Source organism: Schistocerca americana, chromosome 5 (assembly GCF_021461395.2).
Source record: "Schistocerca americana isolate TAMUIC-IGC-003095 chromosome 5, iqSchAmer2.1, whole genome shotgun sequence".
Classification (NCBI taxonomy): domain Eukaryota; kingdom Metazoa; phylum Arthropoda; class Insecta; order Orthoptera; family Acrididae; genus Schistocerca; species Schistocerca americana.
The window spans coordinates 150,928,771-150,946,358 of record NC_060123.1 but is presented as its reverse complement, the minus strand read 5'-3'; the positions used below and the strand labels follow the sequence as shown (position 1 = coordinate 150,946,358).

The 17,588-nt window shown below is 38.5% G+C and overlaps 1 protein-coding gene across 1 annotated transcript in view; it reads right to left on the bottom strand.

The window, feature by feature from the left end:
• The window catches only part of LOC124615928 (solute carrier family 2, facilitated glucose transporter member 10-like), an 84,451-nt gene that overhangs the window by 23,947 nt on the left and 42,916 nt on the right, over positions 1–17,588 (bottom strand). Inside the window, exon 5 of the mRNA XM_047144111.1 lies at positions 17,124–17,315. Coding sequence (XP_047000067.1) covers positions 17,124–17,315 — 192 coding nt within the window. The remainder of the gene's footprint in view (positions 1–17,123; positions 17,316–17,588) is intronic.

The window sequence follows — 17,588 nt, the reverse complement described above, 5'->3', positions numbered from 1 at the left end:
AGTGATTTTTTTGCAGCAGCTTCAGATATGGTCCACTGATGCCACTGTTTCTTTCCATGTTATGTTACTGCCCTACTTTGTCTCATTTATTCTTTAGTTTCAGTATGTTCTTCCCTTACCTGACATGCTGATTCCCCTCTCTATCATTTATATGAGCTGCAGATATTTCAGTTGTGATTCATCTTATGATGTCATCTGTTGTGCCTATTTCTATCTGATCTGTTTCACAAGTTCTGGCAAACACAGAATAAGTTTGTTAGAATGTCAGAATTTAAATACAATGTAAGACTCTTACAGTTCTTTTTTGAATTTTACGCAGTTCTATTCCATAATGATTCCATCTCGTTAACAACTACCTTCCTCCCCAACAGCTGCTGTCTTGTGACACACACACACACACACACACACACACACACACAGAGAGAGAGAGAGAGAGAGAGAGAGAGAGAGAGAGAGAGAGAGAGAGAAGCACAGCAGAAGGAGAGGGGGCAGGTGGACTTGGGAAGGGATGAGATTGGGGAGAGAGGGAGGAGGGAGGGGAAGGTTGGCTAGGAAGGGGAGGGCAGCAGGAGGAAGGTGGGGAGTGCAGGGGTGGGGGCCAGGGCAAGGGCAATGGCAGAGAAGAGGACCTGTTTTTTTCCACCTGGTTTAAAAGCAAATATTTTCATGTCACTGAAGCCAACCTACAACTCAGATTCCTCTAAAACAGTCAGGAGTGAATCTCTAATCCCAGATACAATCCAGCCCTAAAGTGCAGCACTAGGGCGACGACTTTCTGAACTCATATCATGAAATTTGACTCCCCCCATCTGCTGACACTACACCAGTGCTTCAACTTAGCATCCAGATCACACCCTCTGCTCCTTTTCAGTCGACTTTCTTGCAATGTAATTCATATTATTAGGACTGTGCTGACTATTGATGAGCCCTCACTGGGATCACCCATGTCACACGCCATCTTAAATGCATCCACTGTCAGTCTCTTGGCCAATAAAAAACCACTGGGCCGTCTTTAGGGATGAATGTCCACCGCCCATACTTGTAAGACACTGCAGCACAACATCCATAATTTTGATGTCTGCTTCAAAATGAGGGAGATCTGGACTATTCTGTCACCTCAATGTTTCAACTATAAGGCGAGCTGAAACCTTTACTTGTTACATTATTTATCCACCAAGGAATTCTAATTACAATATTCACTTTTAGTTTAAAAGGGATAGAATGAAAATAAGGTTTTGTTCATTTCAATACTTTTTGCCATCAGTAAAGTAGAATTTTCCCCCAACTTTACAGATTTTCAAATTCATTTATTGATCACATTTCACTGTTTATTTCCAACTTGCCTTATCCTGCTACATATCTCAGTGTCCCAAGTGACTTTTCTCAGCAATTCTTGAATAGCCTTGTTTCCTCCAACTCTTTGCCAGTGTTTGTTTGCATGTAACTGTCACCACCTGATAAATGAAAGATTTTTCTATTTTTAAACCAGAAATAATTGTTACTCTTGATTTTGTATTTCGTTTTCCTCCCATGAAAAATGTGACCCTTCACACAACAGCTTTCTTGAAGCTGTTACGGGGATACATATTCTGTCCACAATGTAAAAATTAACAAGACCGTATCATTAGCTGTATTACATGGTACTAAGAATGTAATACTAATAATGCTTGTTTGGGCTAATAAGTAAGGTTGTACAGTGGTTAACGTACTGATGTATTTTCAGGAAGAGCGGGATTCATATCTTCATACGGCAACTAAGATTTCTTTTTATAGTTTCTCTGAATCAGCAGCAGTGAAAATGTTACAGCTGTGTTGAGCCAAACTCAATGACTCCTTTAGCCACCACAGTTGGCCTGACAAAACTGCAACATTTCTTCTATTACTAGGAATGAATTATTGTGTAAGACCCCATTTTATTGATGGGCCGAACTATTTTGGTTTCAGCTCCTCCAGTTAGTGGTGTGCTACGGTACTTTGGTATGAGATTTCAATGTGAACAAAGACTGCAGACATGTAACTGCAAACAAACAAGCAAACTAATTAGGACTGCACAGTCCACTACACCTCACTATATAATGTGCTTGATGAAATAAGTTTCATACTGATAAAATACGTTCCTTTCAGAAGTACTTATATGGACTGACTTCCACTCACACTCAGTACTACTAGTATATAAATAATAGTTGTACAGCATAACTGGTATAATGGCAATCTTTTGAATATTATGACCTTCATACACACAAACATAACTGTTAAAATGTCAATATTATGAAAAAGACAGATTGCTATTCATCACACGGCGGAGACATTCAGCCACAGATAGGCATAAAAAAACAAAGACTGTCAAACACGTAAGTTTTCGGCCAAAAAGGCCTTCATTGGAACCGGACAACATACACACAGGCACACTCACGCTACCACAATTCACACACTGTAATGGTACTTTGACTACCGCGCCTCCGCCAATACACAGATATAATTTACGATCGCACACGCTGAAGAGCACTGCGCCACCGACCGATTTTTATAAATAATTTTGTTCGTCTTTTTACTTTTGCGTAGGTTTTTTTTGTTTTTAACAACTAATTGATGACACACTCTCTCTCTCTTGTCTTGATACGAAAGACGTGTGTTTTTCGGCGATGTGTTGAATGTGCTTTTGGGTGGAAATTAAAATTACATTACAAAGCGAGGTTGTTTCAATATTGATTCGAGGTGGTTATCGCCAAATTTGTAAATTGATCGTGACAGTGACAACTTGAAGACGTTTTCAACAGACAGAGAAAAGTGAAAGAAGGGTCGTCCTACAAGAGAAATTAGGAGGACAGCCATGAAGACTATATTGTAATTAATACTGCATATCTAACAAGATTATAAGGTAAATTTCAATTAGTTTCTGATGCTATTTCCGTACAGTCACTTTTTGTAGTGTTGCTGACCCGGTCTGCCATGCACGGTCAAATTACAGCACGATCTCAATCAATAATACGAAGTCCGCCTTATCCGTAACTGAAACCACCAAAATTCAAAACCCAATCAGATTTTCTATTTTATATTTTCACGGCAGAACCCCCGAGGAAAAGGTAACACTACAATTGGCGTCCTGGTGACAGGACTTACAACCTCCGGATTTGATACAAGTGCAATTATTATAAATTTTGGACATTTTATCTAATTTTTACCACTTAATAGCATCAGAAAATGAATTTGGACTAAGTCTCATTCATTTCAATTGTAATGTTACGTGCATGAAAGTTACACCAATATTGTTTTCCCTGTTATTAATTCGTGTTAATTTTCATTTTCATGCTGAGGAAATTTACATTTTTTCCAGTTTCAAGCAGCCATCTGTACTTCCTTTATTCCGATCCATTTATTTCGAAATTATTTTTTCAAATTGTAGTAAAAATTGATTTACTATTATTGCAAATGATAAGTGAAGAGCATATTCACAGTCATTTATTTGTGAGAGGAAAATTTCAGTACCAGTTTAATAATTCAATTTCTAATTAAAAATCATATAGAAATATCCAATTCCATAATAGAAATTTCAGATTCAACATACCATATTTAAAAAAATTTTTTTTTGCCATTGGAAAATTTTATTTGCAATTAATTACGAAAACCGCAAGATGGACGCTAGACGCGTAGAAATTGTTTCCGCGGACGAGCTTAGTGAAAGTGACACATTGCAAAACATGTCCGACAGTCAAATGAATATTGAACTTAATTGTGAGGGTGTTCAAGACATAATTTTACCGGATTGATTAAGACAACAACCCCTATATTTAAACAGATATACAGGTGAATGGAGAGTGAGTACTATGCGACAAAACGCGACATTGACAACGTCAACTTCAGAACCAGACATCAATCAGACACGTAAAAATGACGAAACTAAGACACAGGACTCTGACATGCTCAACCAGATTCTGAAGTTACTTGGTGACCAAAACAGAAAATTTGACAAAAGATTTGACACTTTAGACGAGAAAAATGACAATTTAAAACGTGACATTGGGAAATTTGACACTAAATTCGATGAACTGACACGGGACATAAAACAAAATTTTGAAAAACAATCAAGAGAAATTGCCGACTTGACAGAAACCACCAGTAGTCTTGAAAGGAAATTTACTGACTTATCAGACAAGGTTACGTGACAAGAAAAGGTATTTGTGGAATTTAGTGACGAGACAAAAACTGACTTACAATGATGTAATGAGAAATTGTTAACAGTAGTTTTTGAATAACAGAAAACCAGTACCCAAGTTGATGAATTACGACAGTCACACAATTCCCTAAAAACAAACCAAGAACACTTAGACCTGACGATTACAGACCTTTCAGACAGATTAAATGATGTAACATTGGAGCAGAAATCCTAACAGGAAAAGTTAGAAAAACTTGAAGACAGAGCAGATGTAACATCTTTAAAGAATGACACAACTCTAGCAGAGAAACTTGTACATGAATGCAAATTATGTGATGATTATTTAGATGAGAAGTTTGAGACAATGACACAGATCATTTTAGATAAGACAAAGGAACAAGTAAAGGGAGAAACAGATAATATTCAGAAAGAGGTACGTAAACTTAAAGAAAATGTAATACCACGTTTGTCAATGATACCAAAACCCATAACAGGCAACCAAAACACAAATGAGAATCCGAATAATTCTAGACCCAGCACACAGCCGAAAATAGAATTACCAATGAGTGATACAAATCCCAATGAACCATTTTCAATGCTACCACAAGATCAAAATTACTATCAGACATCACCACATACCATGCACAGTTTGACACAAAATGCAAGACCCATAATACCATCGGGAGTAGCTGATGAAACATTAGTACGACATGGATACTTTCAGACATTTTCATGTGATGAGAAAGACAAAGTGCATCCGATTGTTTTCATCCGCTCTTTTGATGGTATTTTCCCCGTGACATTGGTTAGAAGCCGATAAAATTCGATATGTTACAAATTTGTTACGTGGAAGAGCAGCTAAGTGGGGAGCAGCAATGAAAAGACGATGTTTAACATTTGAACAGTTTGAACAAGCATTTCTTGAGGAATTCTGATCGATCACAAACAGCAAAGTTTAAAACGAGAAGTATACAATCCAGAAATTTACAACCCGAAGAAAGAGACTTACGTCAATACTTTGAACGCTACCTAGACAAAACATTATATTGGACAAAACCAGCAGATTTACCAGACGTAATTAGAACACTTGAAAGCCACTTACCATTTCCTTACCGTGATAAATTAATAGGAGTGTACGAGGACAACATAAAGAATTTTTTCAGTTATGTTGATGAGAGAGATGTTGTTTACAGAGATGAGATCAGGAATTTCAATCAATTGTATCCGATCCATCCAAGCAATTCGCGTACACACAACAGAAATGACAGGGGATATTGGAATCTGCCTCCGACACCACAACAAAACACTCAAAGAAACAATTCGCACTACACTGGGACAAATCCATTCAATATTAGGAGAAACAACTCACAGCATTGGCAAGGTAACAGTAATTATTACTATAATGGTTATCCGAACAGTAATTACAATCAGAACAATAACAGTTATATTCAAAATAACACCAACAGAAGAAGGAACCGAAATCATAGAGATCAAAGAAGAGAGGATAACAGGTACCATCCAGGATATTTTCAGAGAAACAATATCCAACAACATCCAAACATGTATTGCAGGAATAACAGTAATGACAATACCAGTTACAGTCATGGGCGAAATAATGTATGGGGAAATCACAATGGACCACCGCCACGACACTCAATTCCTACCTAACGGAACTCCCAATGCGACGCGAGTTAATGTCAACAACCAAACAGCTGATACTTGGGTGACGCGCGACAGAAATGTAAATATTATTGAGTTGGGCAATGAACCCAACCCGCAGCAACAACCGAATTTGCCGGAAAACGAACGACAACCGAGCTAAGCGCTCGAGTTACGGTCGATACGGAGCAGAGCGCAACGGAACCGACAATTTGTTTTCTCTGATATGATGACAGCAAGAACATAGAAAAAGAATTATATCAGGATGTAGATTTTAACAGTACCAGTAAAACAAAGAAGATTATTCAGGTTATAACACGAGTTATGATTGGTAGTTATGAAGTGGAAGTAATGTTGGATACAGGAGCAGCAGCAAGTGTCATTTCAATGTCCTTATATAATGAAATCAAACAAATAATGAACATACAAACATTGCCAGTACACAATTGTCACATTATAAATGCCACCGGTAACAAATCAAAGAATGTGAAATTTCAAGCGCTAATTAATTTCACATTTTCAAATATACCACTCAATTACAGTTTTCTGGTAGTAGACAAATTAGTTATGCGTTGCATATTAGGAATTGACTTTTTGAATGAATATCAAGCAATCATAGGTTTAGGAAAAGGGAAATGTCATTTAACCGAACAACAACTGACAATAGAGTTAACACAGGGTAAAAACTTAAACAGTAAACAAGGTAAGTTTCAACAGTTACATTTTGTGTATCCACCAGCAACAAACATATGTGATTTAACTTTTAGTGAAGCTGTAGCTCAGGGAATTAAACCTAATGATTTATATGAGAAATGCACAGAATCTGAATATCTGACAAAGGAACAACAACTTGAATTACTTGAAGTTTTGCAGCAATTTGCTGAGGTATTTGTGGAGAAACCTGGAATTATTAGAGGCTATACTTATGAGATGGATGTTAAACCACACAAAACATACTGTAGAACATATTATAATATTCCTTGGTCAAAGAAACCCACAGTTTTGAAAGAGATTGAAAAAATGCAAGCTTGCGGTATCATTGAAAGGTCACATTCACCATATTGCAGTCCGATACTAGCAGTTAATAAAGAGGATGGTAGTGTAAGGTTAGTAATGGACGCACGAGAAATTAACAAAGTTATAATCCCAATCAACACATGATCAAAATTTCATAATGTACAGTATTTAACCAATATCGACCTCCGCTCATCGTTTTGGCAGGTGAACCTCCATTAAAACAGTCGTATATACACTGCATTTCTATGTGAGGGACGTAGTTATCAATTTTGTGTTCTACCCTTCGGTCTACGAGTGAGTGCTGGAGTATTTATTGAAGCCTTAGATGCTGTTCTTGGATCACAACTGTTATCGCAAATCACAGTTTATGTTGACGACATTGTCACTGCCACCACTACCTGGGAAGAACATGTTAATCTTTTGAAGCAACTTCTGACTAAATTTTCTGATGCAGGTGTCACTATCAATTTATCAAAGACGAAATTAGGGAGGAGAGAAATCAAATTCCTTGGTCACATCATATCAACTGAAGGCATTTATCCAGACTCAAGAAAAATTGATGCAATAAAGAATTTTCCATCCCCACAGAATCGTAAACAACTCAAAGCCTTTCTTGGTCTATCTTCATTCTTTAGGAAATTTGTACCCTACCACCTTCTTAACAGTCCAAATCTTCTATCTTTACCCAAAAGAAATAATATTTGGAAATGGACAGAGTTCTGTCAGACAGATTTTGAAGCGATTAAGAATGCTTTAGTAAATGCACCATTGCTATGTCATCCTGACATGACGTCAGACTTTTGCCTAGTAACAGATGCAAGTTCCTATGGGCTCGGAGCATTTTTATTCCAAATTCATGTAGAAAATGAACAAACAGTCATCAAACCTATAAGTTTTGCTAGCCGCACGCTCACTGAATGCGAAAAGTCATATTCAGTGACCGAGCGCGAAACACTTGCCATCGTATGGGCATTTCGCAAGTTTCGCTACTTTCTATGGGGAAAACGTACTAAGCTTTATACTGACCATCAAGCTCTTTCTTTCCTGCTATCATGCAAGTTATTACATTCACGTTTTGCACGCTGGTGTGCATCACTACAAGAATATGATTTTGATATTATATACACAAAAGGAGAATCCAACATTATAGCCGATGCTCTATCTCGTTTGCCACAAGGCCTACAAGAATTTTCAGATGTGACAGAACAAACACCAGATTTCAAAATTTTACTCATGTATGACGGTACATTTGCACCTTACTACAAAAACATGTGCAGGAAGTTAACCATATTGCAGGACAATGATCCCAGGTGGATCCAGATAAAGAATAAATTACGTGCAGGAACAGACCCACATTACACAAAGAAGTATTATTTCACCGACGAAACCCTGAATCACAACATTGGTGTGTTTGCTTATCTGAAGCTCATGTTGATGATTTTATTCTATTTACACACAGAACTTGGGGACACTATGGTGTAACCAAATGTACAGATAAGATTATACAATATTGCTATTTTCCAAATTTAAGGCGAAGAGTATTGAGTAATATTAGGAAATGCAGCATATGTCAGAAAGCCAAATATTCTAATCGCACAAGCATGAACGAATTGCACCCAATCATACCTAAGAGGCCATTACAGCTAATTTCTTTAGATATTGCAGGACCCTATCCACAAGCACGTGGAGGAATGAAATACATCCTTGCTGTGTTAGATGTTTTCACAAAGTATTTAAAATTATATGCTTTACATTCAGTTTCTACCACTGCTATTACCAGACATCTATTAAAAGATTATTTTGTAAGAATAGGAAAACCTGAAGTTATGATCACGGATAATGCAGCATATTTTACCAGTTTAAAATGGAAGACTTTTATTGAAGAACAGAATGTTAAACATATTTTAATTTTAAGATTTCACGCAGCAGGAAACCCGGTAGAAAGAACATTTCGAGAATTTGGACAGTTTATGAGAACACACACACCAGAGAGGCACACAAAATGGGTAGAATACCTAGCACCATTTGAACAAATAGTGAACAATTTAACTCACATTTCTACTGGATACACACCAACTGAATTAATCATGGATAAAACAGAAAGAAATGAATGGACAGACCCTCTACCTAAATTTACAGCAACAACAAATCATGTTAGTTTAGAAGAAAAGGTAAGACACGCTTACACAACATTATTTGACAAAGCTAAGGAAAGAAAGCAGAAATATGACAGAGGTGTCAGCAAAGCACAAACATTTCAAGTTGATGAGTTAGTTTTACTAAGAACACATCCTAAACCCACAAAACTGAAACATTTAAACAGGAAATGGCAGATCTGATACTCTGGACCATACCGAATTGCAAATATTCCAAACCCTGGCTGTTATTCATTAGAATATCCATTAACACATAAACCCAGAGGTCTACATCCACACAGACATTTGAAAAAATACATGCAGTAAAATGTTAGCTAATGAGAAGAATATAATTAATATGATATACAGTTATGATGAGCCTACACTTAAGTTATACAGATACTTACAATCTAATGAATGCAGGTAAGTCTAGAAAGCAATGTGAACCATCCAATAGCTAATTAGATATTTGGTTATAAGATGAGTTGCTATTGAGGCATATACACATTAGAGGAGGCAGAGAACTGAACAGAATTATTTTCTTTAGGAGGCATGTGATAATAGTAATGTTGATATGAGTGATGTGAGTGACTGAATGAGACCTTGTAACCATTGATGCCACTTCCTTATACACTAATATCCCGCACGTCCAGGGCCTCGCTGCGATGGAGCACTTCCTTTCACGCCGATCACCTGCCACCCTACCTAAAACCTCTTTCCTCATTACCTTAGCCAGCTTCATCCTGACCCATAACTTCTTCACTTTTGAAGGCAAGACATACCAACAATTAGAGGGAACAGCCATGGGTACCAGGATGGCCCCTTCATATGCCAACCTATTCATGGGTCACTTAGAGGAAACCACCTTGGTTACCCAGGCCTGCCAACCCAAAGTTTGGTACAGATTTATTGATGACATCATCATGATCTGGACTCACAGTGACGAAGAACTCCAGAATTTCCTCTCCAACCTCAACTCCTTTGGTTCCATCAGATTCACCTGGTCCTACTCCAAATCCCATGCCACTTTCCTTGATGTTGACCTCCACCTGTCCAATGGCCAGCTTCACACGTCCATCCACATCAAACCCACCAACAAGCAACAGTACCTCCATTACGACAGCTGCCACCCATTCCACATCAAATGGTCCCTTCCCTACAGCCTAGGTCTTCGTGGCAAACGAATCTGCTCCAGTCCGGAATCCCTGAAGCATTACACCAACAACCTGACAACAATTTTCAAATCCAGCAACTACCCTCCCGACCTGGTACAGAAGCAAATAACCAGAGCCACTTCCTCATCCTCTCAAACCCAGAACCTCCCACAGAAGAACCACAAAAGTGCCCCACTTGTGACAGGATACTTTCCGGGACTGGATCAGATTCTGAATGTGGCTCTCCAGCAGGGATACGACTTCCTCAAATCCTGCCCTGAAATAAGATCCATCCTTCATGAAATCCTCCCCACTCCACCAAGAATGTCTTTCCGCCGTCCATCTAACCTTCGTAACCTCTTAGTTCATCCCTATGAAATCCCCAAACCCCCTTCCCTACCCTCTGGCTCCTACCCTTGTAACCGCCCCCTGTGTAAAACCTGTCCCATGCACCCTCCCACCACCACCTACTCCAGTCCTGTAACCCGGAAGGTGTACACGATCAAAGGCAGAGCCACATGTGAAAGCACCCACGTGATTTACCAACTGACCTGCCTACACTGTGACGCATTCTATGTGGGAATGACCAGCAACAAACTGTCCATTCACATGAATGGACACAGGCAGACAGTGTTTGTTGGTAATGAGGATCACCCTGTGGCTAAACATGCCTTGGTGCACGGCTAACACATCTTGGCACAGTGTTACACCGTCCGGGTTATCTGGATACTTCCCACCAACACCAACCTATCCGAACTCCGGAGATGGGAACTTGCTCTTCAATATATCCTCTCTTCCCGTTACCCACCAGGCCTCAATCTCCGCTAATTTCAAGTTGCCGCCACTCATACCTCACCTGTCATTCAACAACATCTTTGCCTCTGCACTTCCGCCTTGACTGACATCTCTGCCCAAACTCTTTGTCTTTAAATATGTCTGCTTGTGTCTGTATATGTGTGGATGGATATGTGTGTGTGTGCGCGCGAGTGTATACCCGTCCTTTTTTCCCCCAAGGTAAGTCTTTCCGCTCCCGGGATTGGAATGACTCCTTACCCTCTCCCTTAAAACCCACATCCTTTCGTCTTTCCCTCTCCTTTCCTCTTTCCTGATGAGGCAACAGTTTGTTGCGAAAGCTTGAATTTTGTGTGTATGTTTGTGTGTCTATCGACCTGCCAGCACTTTCATTTGGCAAGTCACATCATCTTTTTATATATATATATATATATATATATATATATATATATATATATATAAAAACAAAGATGAGGTGACTTACCGAACAAAAGCGCTGGCAGGTCGATAGACACACAAACAAACACAAACATACACACAAAATTCAAGCTTTCGCAACAAACTGTTGCCTCATCAGGAAAGAGGGAAGGAGAGGGGAAGACGAAAGGAAGTGGGTTTTAAGGGAGAGGGTAAGGAGTCATTCCAATCCCGGGAGCGGAAAGACTTACCTTAGGGGGAAAAAAGGACAGGTATACACTCGCACACACGCACATATCCATCCACACATACAGACACAAGCAGACATATGTCATTCATTCAAGATCACAGAGGTGCCTCACACTGAGAGCATCCCAGAGTGCCCCAGAGGGCTACAACACTAAGAAGAATCGCTTCTCGGCTTTTCACAAGATCAATGTGTAGGATATGTTTAAATAAAAGAAGTGAAATGATATAAAAAATTATGATTTATTGAAGTCAAAGATTACAATAATAAAACATTACATCACCCTGTACTTGACAATCATTACCTAAAGAACCACCAGTCTTACACCATACATAAACATGTTCAGAACTCTCAATTTTACGACATACACGGCTCCTTAAAACTAACGGTTCATCACTTGAGAGATAACTTGCGCCATACGACGAATTGGACTGATGAATAATGTTGAACGTCTTCCAAGCAATAACATCTCTGGTTGGAAATGAATCCAAAGAACTCTTCTTCGCATCACTAGTACGTACAAACGCAATAGTAATCCAACCGTTACCAGTTCCCTGTACAGACATACTCAAAGAAAATCTGGCAACAAAACCCATCCATCTGTGCGCTCCTTGAAATAAAGAAGCCTCGTCGGTACTCATAGGCGAAAGATTAACACTTTTACAAACTTTAAAAACAGATGGCCTAACTCTTCTCCTCCTAACAAAACGCATAATTTTTTATATCATTTCACTTCTTTTATTTAAACATATCCTACACATTGATCTTGTCAAAAGCCGAGAAGCGATTCTTCTTAGTGTTGTAGCCCTCTGGGGCACTCTGGGATGCTCTCAGTATGAGGCACCTCTGCGATCTTATATATATATATATATATATATATATATATATATATATATATAAAAAATAGAGGGAAACATTCCACGTGGGAAAAATATATCTAAAAAGAAAGATGATGAAACTTACCAAACAAAAGCGCTGGCAGGTAAGAATGTTATGAGTAATTGAGAATATGTTGAGAGGAAAGAAACTAGATTTGAATGCTATATCACATGTACTCATGGAATACAGAATGAAAGTAGTGAAAGAATATTATTTATTGAAAGATTGGTATGCCTGAGATAATAACTTATGTGATGTCTTATATATTCTTATAACTAAAGGTGAAAGTATAGATTTATGTAGAAAGAATTATTTACAGCAGCCACTATCAACATAATTAAAGCTCATCTACTGTACTGACCTAATGCACCATTAAATGGAAAGGAGAATAAGGAGAAAACAAAACGTCAGTCCTCTGTTGCGGCTCATACTCTCATCCCTCCCTTAGAAAAATTTATACATGTTGATGAAATATTTGACATTATATAATTCGTGATTATTTGACAGTATGGAGAGACATACACACATATTTATTTATGAATAGAATTTTACAGGTACCACAAGGTAAATATAGAATGGATATACAGCATGGAACGCAGCAGAAGAAGATTTATTTATTTATTAAGTAAAAAATTTATTTATATTGCTTGATACTCATGAAAGGAAGGAGATGAACTACACAAACTTTATAGGAACATGATTGACTTGAACTAGATATATATATATACACTTACCACACTGATGTACATACTTGTAGGATCCTAAGATATTTTGAGGGGCACCACTCTTAGAAATGGTAATAGAGGGGTACCACTCTTAGAAACAGCAATAGTGGGGACACCACATTTAGAAACGGTATTAGGTATAGGAACTTTTACATTATATTAAGTTAACATGTATTTTATTTATCATATTTTATTTTGTGTAGTCCACTGTAAGAGATGACTTTACTAGTATTTATGAAGTACTTAGCAACCATCCCATGAACCTATCCTCCTACAGAGGTCTGTCTTGAGGCTTGGAATGTGTGTAAATTTTATTCCAGGAGGCAAGATGAATTTTAAGTTGAATATTCTAGCGAGTTGCCACAATTATCTTCAAATGTTGCAAGTGTAACGAAAGGGAAAGGAACAAAAAAAGGAAAGAAATGAAAGAAAGGAAAAATAATGAGCTAACAAATAAAATAAATAAAATGTATATTTCAATCTGAATGTAATGTAATTCACATGTCAGCACAATGATATTGAATGTAACGTAAAAATTTACTGTATTTCTCATTTAATTCTGGATATGTACTATATGACAACAATGTAACTATCTCATGTAATGATTAATTGTAAATATTTGTATATTTATGTACTTACTATATCAAGGAATGTATTTTAAGGAGATGTTAATGAACTGCAAAGGACTTGTGCATGTGGCACGTTATTCATATAAATGGAACTGAAAATGCAAAGAAGAAATCAACGTGATGGAACACTGGTCAAGAAATATTTACGTAGTGTCAATATGCCTTGAAGTGTATGGTGAAGTGGAAGCCGGCAGGTCTTCAGGTTGGTGTAAAAGTCAAGCTCATCACCTGTCGTAGGCAGTGAGGTGTTTCCTGTGCCCTCATTGACCATTTATACCCCGGTAGACGCCACCAAAATTTGACTGCTGGAGATCACAATTTCGTGTTGACACATTGAACAAACTTTGGATTTTCTTCAAGTCACATGCAAGAGATCCAGGCAGTACACACACACACTCAGAATCCGATACTACGTTTAAAGACATTGGAGCAATATAATAGAAACATTTATTGTTCGAATTAATTCCATTGTAAACACGAATCATGTGAACTGAATTCAAACGCTGTGCTAAGCAACAATAATACGCTGCAATTCAAAGACATTAATGTTATGACTCCTAAAGAAGATACACACCAAAAAGACTGTATACAAAGACTGATATGTAAAGAGCATTGTGCTCAGAAATATTTTTTGTAATATGTAAATTTCTTATTTTCTCATATATATGTATCTATGTAAATTTTCTATACTGCCACGCTCGCTTGCGGAGCGTGTCAGTAGAGGAGGCATTGTAATGGTACTTTGACTACCGCGCCTCCGCCAATACACAGATATAACTTACGATCGCGCATGCAGAAGAGCGCTGCGCCACCGACCGATTTTTTATAAATAATTTTGTTCGTCTTTTTACTTTTGCGTAGGTTTTTTGGTTTTAACAACTAATTGATGACACACTCTCTCTCTCTTGTCTTGATACGAAAGACGTGTATTTTTCGGCGATGTGTTGAATGTGCTTTTGGGTGGAAATTAAAATTACATTACAAAGCGAGGTTGTTTCAATATTGATTCGAGGTGGTTATCGCCAAATTTGTAAATTGATCATGACAGTGACAACTTGAAGACGTTTTCAACAGACAGAGAAAAGTGAAAGAAGGGTCGTCCTACAAGAGAAATTAGGAGGACAGCCATGAAGACTATATTGTAATTAATACTGCGTATCTAACAAGATTATAAGGTAAATTTCAATTAGTTTCTGATGCTATTTCAGTACAGTCGCTTTTTGTAGTGTTGCCGACCCGGTCTGCCATGCACGGTCAAATTACAGCACGATCTCAATCAATAATACGAAGTCCGCCTTATCCGAAACTGAAACCACCAAAATTCAAAACCCAATCAGATTTTCTATTTTACATTTTCACGGCAGAACCACGAGGAAAAGGTAACACTACAACACACACACACACACACACACACACACACACACACACACACACACACAGGCACAGTCTCTGGCTGACTGTGAGCAGCAGCACATGATGGCAGAAACAGTCTGGGTGGTGGGGGCAAGGAGGTGGCTGGGACAGGGAGGGGGAGGCAATTTGCGCTAAAAGGCAAAACCATCTACTGCTACATGCAGAACACCACTATTTGCGATCATCCTAGTGAAACTAAGAGAATTAGCTACCATTGACATGATCGGTCCTCTTACGAGATCTGAGGGATAGCTGGGTAGGGGTGGGGGACAGTAAAGTGCTGCTTGTGGGAGCACACAGGGACGAGGTAGAGAGAGGGTTGGGAAGCTAGGTGCGGTCAGGAGGTTAGACAGGGACAGGTGGGAGGAGGGTGGGAGGGGGGGGGCATGGGAAAGGAGAGAATAAAAAGAGTCTCTTGCTAGCCTCCACAGGCTTTTTACACCACTATGACCGGTTATCAATATGGCAGAAGTACACACATTACACAATAAGTTTTACTTAATTGCTTTAATACCATAATATAACCTAAGTGGTGTTATCCACACTGACTCATTCAGCAGTAGTGCTATGTACAGTTTTACAAGCACCTTTTGGGTGTACTCAATTTCATTATGACAACTCACCATTGTGGTTTGACTTTTAATGTAGACATCTTCCCAAAAGCTGAGACTCCATAATCATGGAAATATAACCACCATAAATCAGAAGACGCATTTATACTGACATGAAACTGGTAGTCACGAATAAAGCTGCTTCATACAGCTATGCAGATTTTGGAAACGCATCATTTTTTACTTTTTAATTATTGTAATTTTTGAAAAATATTGAGAAGTTATTGAGTGTTGAATGTTGTTACTGTTATTAAGAGGTGGAATAGAGGGCTGTGTAGCACTGGACAGGGAACAGGAAAGGGGATAGGCAGGTGTAGGAAAATGACTACAGGAAGTTGAGGTATAATAAGAATAGCAAATATCCTTGCTTGATGCAACGGAAGAAAAATTACTCTTGATGGTTAGCAGTAGCCTCATAAAGTAGAAGTTTATCGTAATTGTTTCTCCTCAGTTTACTTCACTAATGTGAACCTTTTCCCTTAATTGTAAATGTACAAGTTAACATATGTCATCAAACCATTTTCACTTTAGACATTTAACTGCCCCCCCCCCTCCCCCCCCCCCCCCCCCCCCCCAAACCCTGTGAAGTACACATCCATCCCTTCCCCCAACCCTGTTAAGTTCTTATCTGAAAGACTGTAAAGTATTGGCAACTGAGAAAGAAGAGAATCAAAGTACTTGAGATGTTGTGTTTCAGTAGAACGATAAAAATCAAGTGAACTGATAAAATAATAAATGAGGATGTCCTCCACAGAATCAACAAGGGAAGAAATATGTCGAATACACTAACTACAAGAAAGGGCAGGATGATAGGACACATGGCAAGACAACAACATTGTTGATGTAAATGCTAAGGCAAGCTGCATCAAACCAGTCAGAAGACTGGCAACAATAAAAATTCTCCCAACAACCAGCTGGCCACTTTTTTGGGGGGGAGGGGAGGGGGGGGAGAATCAGTTGTGCCCAGTTGACCACGGATTCAAGAGAAGCCTGCCTCTTATTCCCTGACCTGTAAGTGGTCTGAAATCAGGTCAACAACAGTAATTTATATTTTCCCAATGACACTGACAACTATTTCTTTTGAAACTGATAAATGACAGAACTCATCATTCATGGCATCACTTTGTGTAAATATTACCTAACCAAATTCCTCACATGCTGTTTCACTGATATAGGTCAGCATTTGAACATCCACAGTGTTAACCTTTTCCTAAAATATGAAGTAATTAAGTGCATCATGCAGGACAGCTGTACATCATGATATGGATGATTACATCTATACTGTGACTTACCAACCATACTGGAAAATGTTGAGCGAACAATGAAGTCATCCAACCAGTAAACTCCAGCTGTGAGTGCTAAAGCGCGGCCCTTGGTGGTGGCCGGAAAGAGTTCTGCCAGTAACAGCCATGTCACAGGTCCCAGTCCAAAAGCATATGCTGCCTGGTAGCATAGTGCTGATAAGATTGCCAGCACATGAGCAGCTGTCATGAACACGGGGAAATGGAGATTACACAAAACTTTTAAAAAATTACATTTCAATCTAAATTACTGCTAAATTATTCCCAAACATACTCACCATATATTATAAAATTAGAAGGAAGGAAGAGTAGGGTTTAACATTGACAATGAGGTCATTAGAGACGGAGCACAAGCTTCGACTGTTTCAAAGAAACCGTCCCAGCATTTTCGTGAACCAATTTAGGGACCTAAATCAAGAAGTTGGGACATGGACTTTAAACGCTGACCTCCCGAAT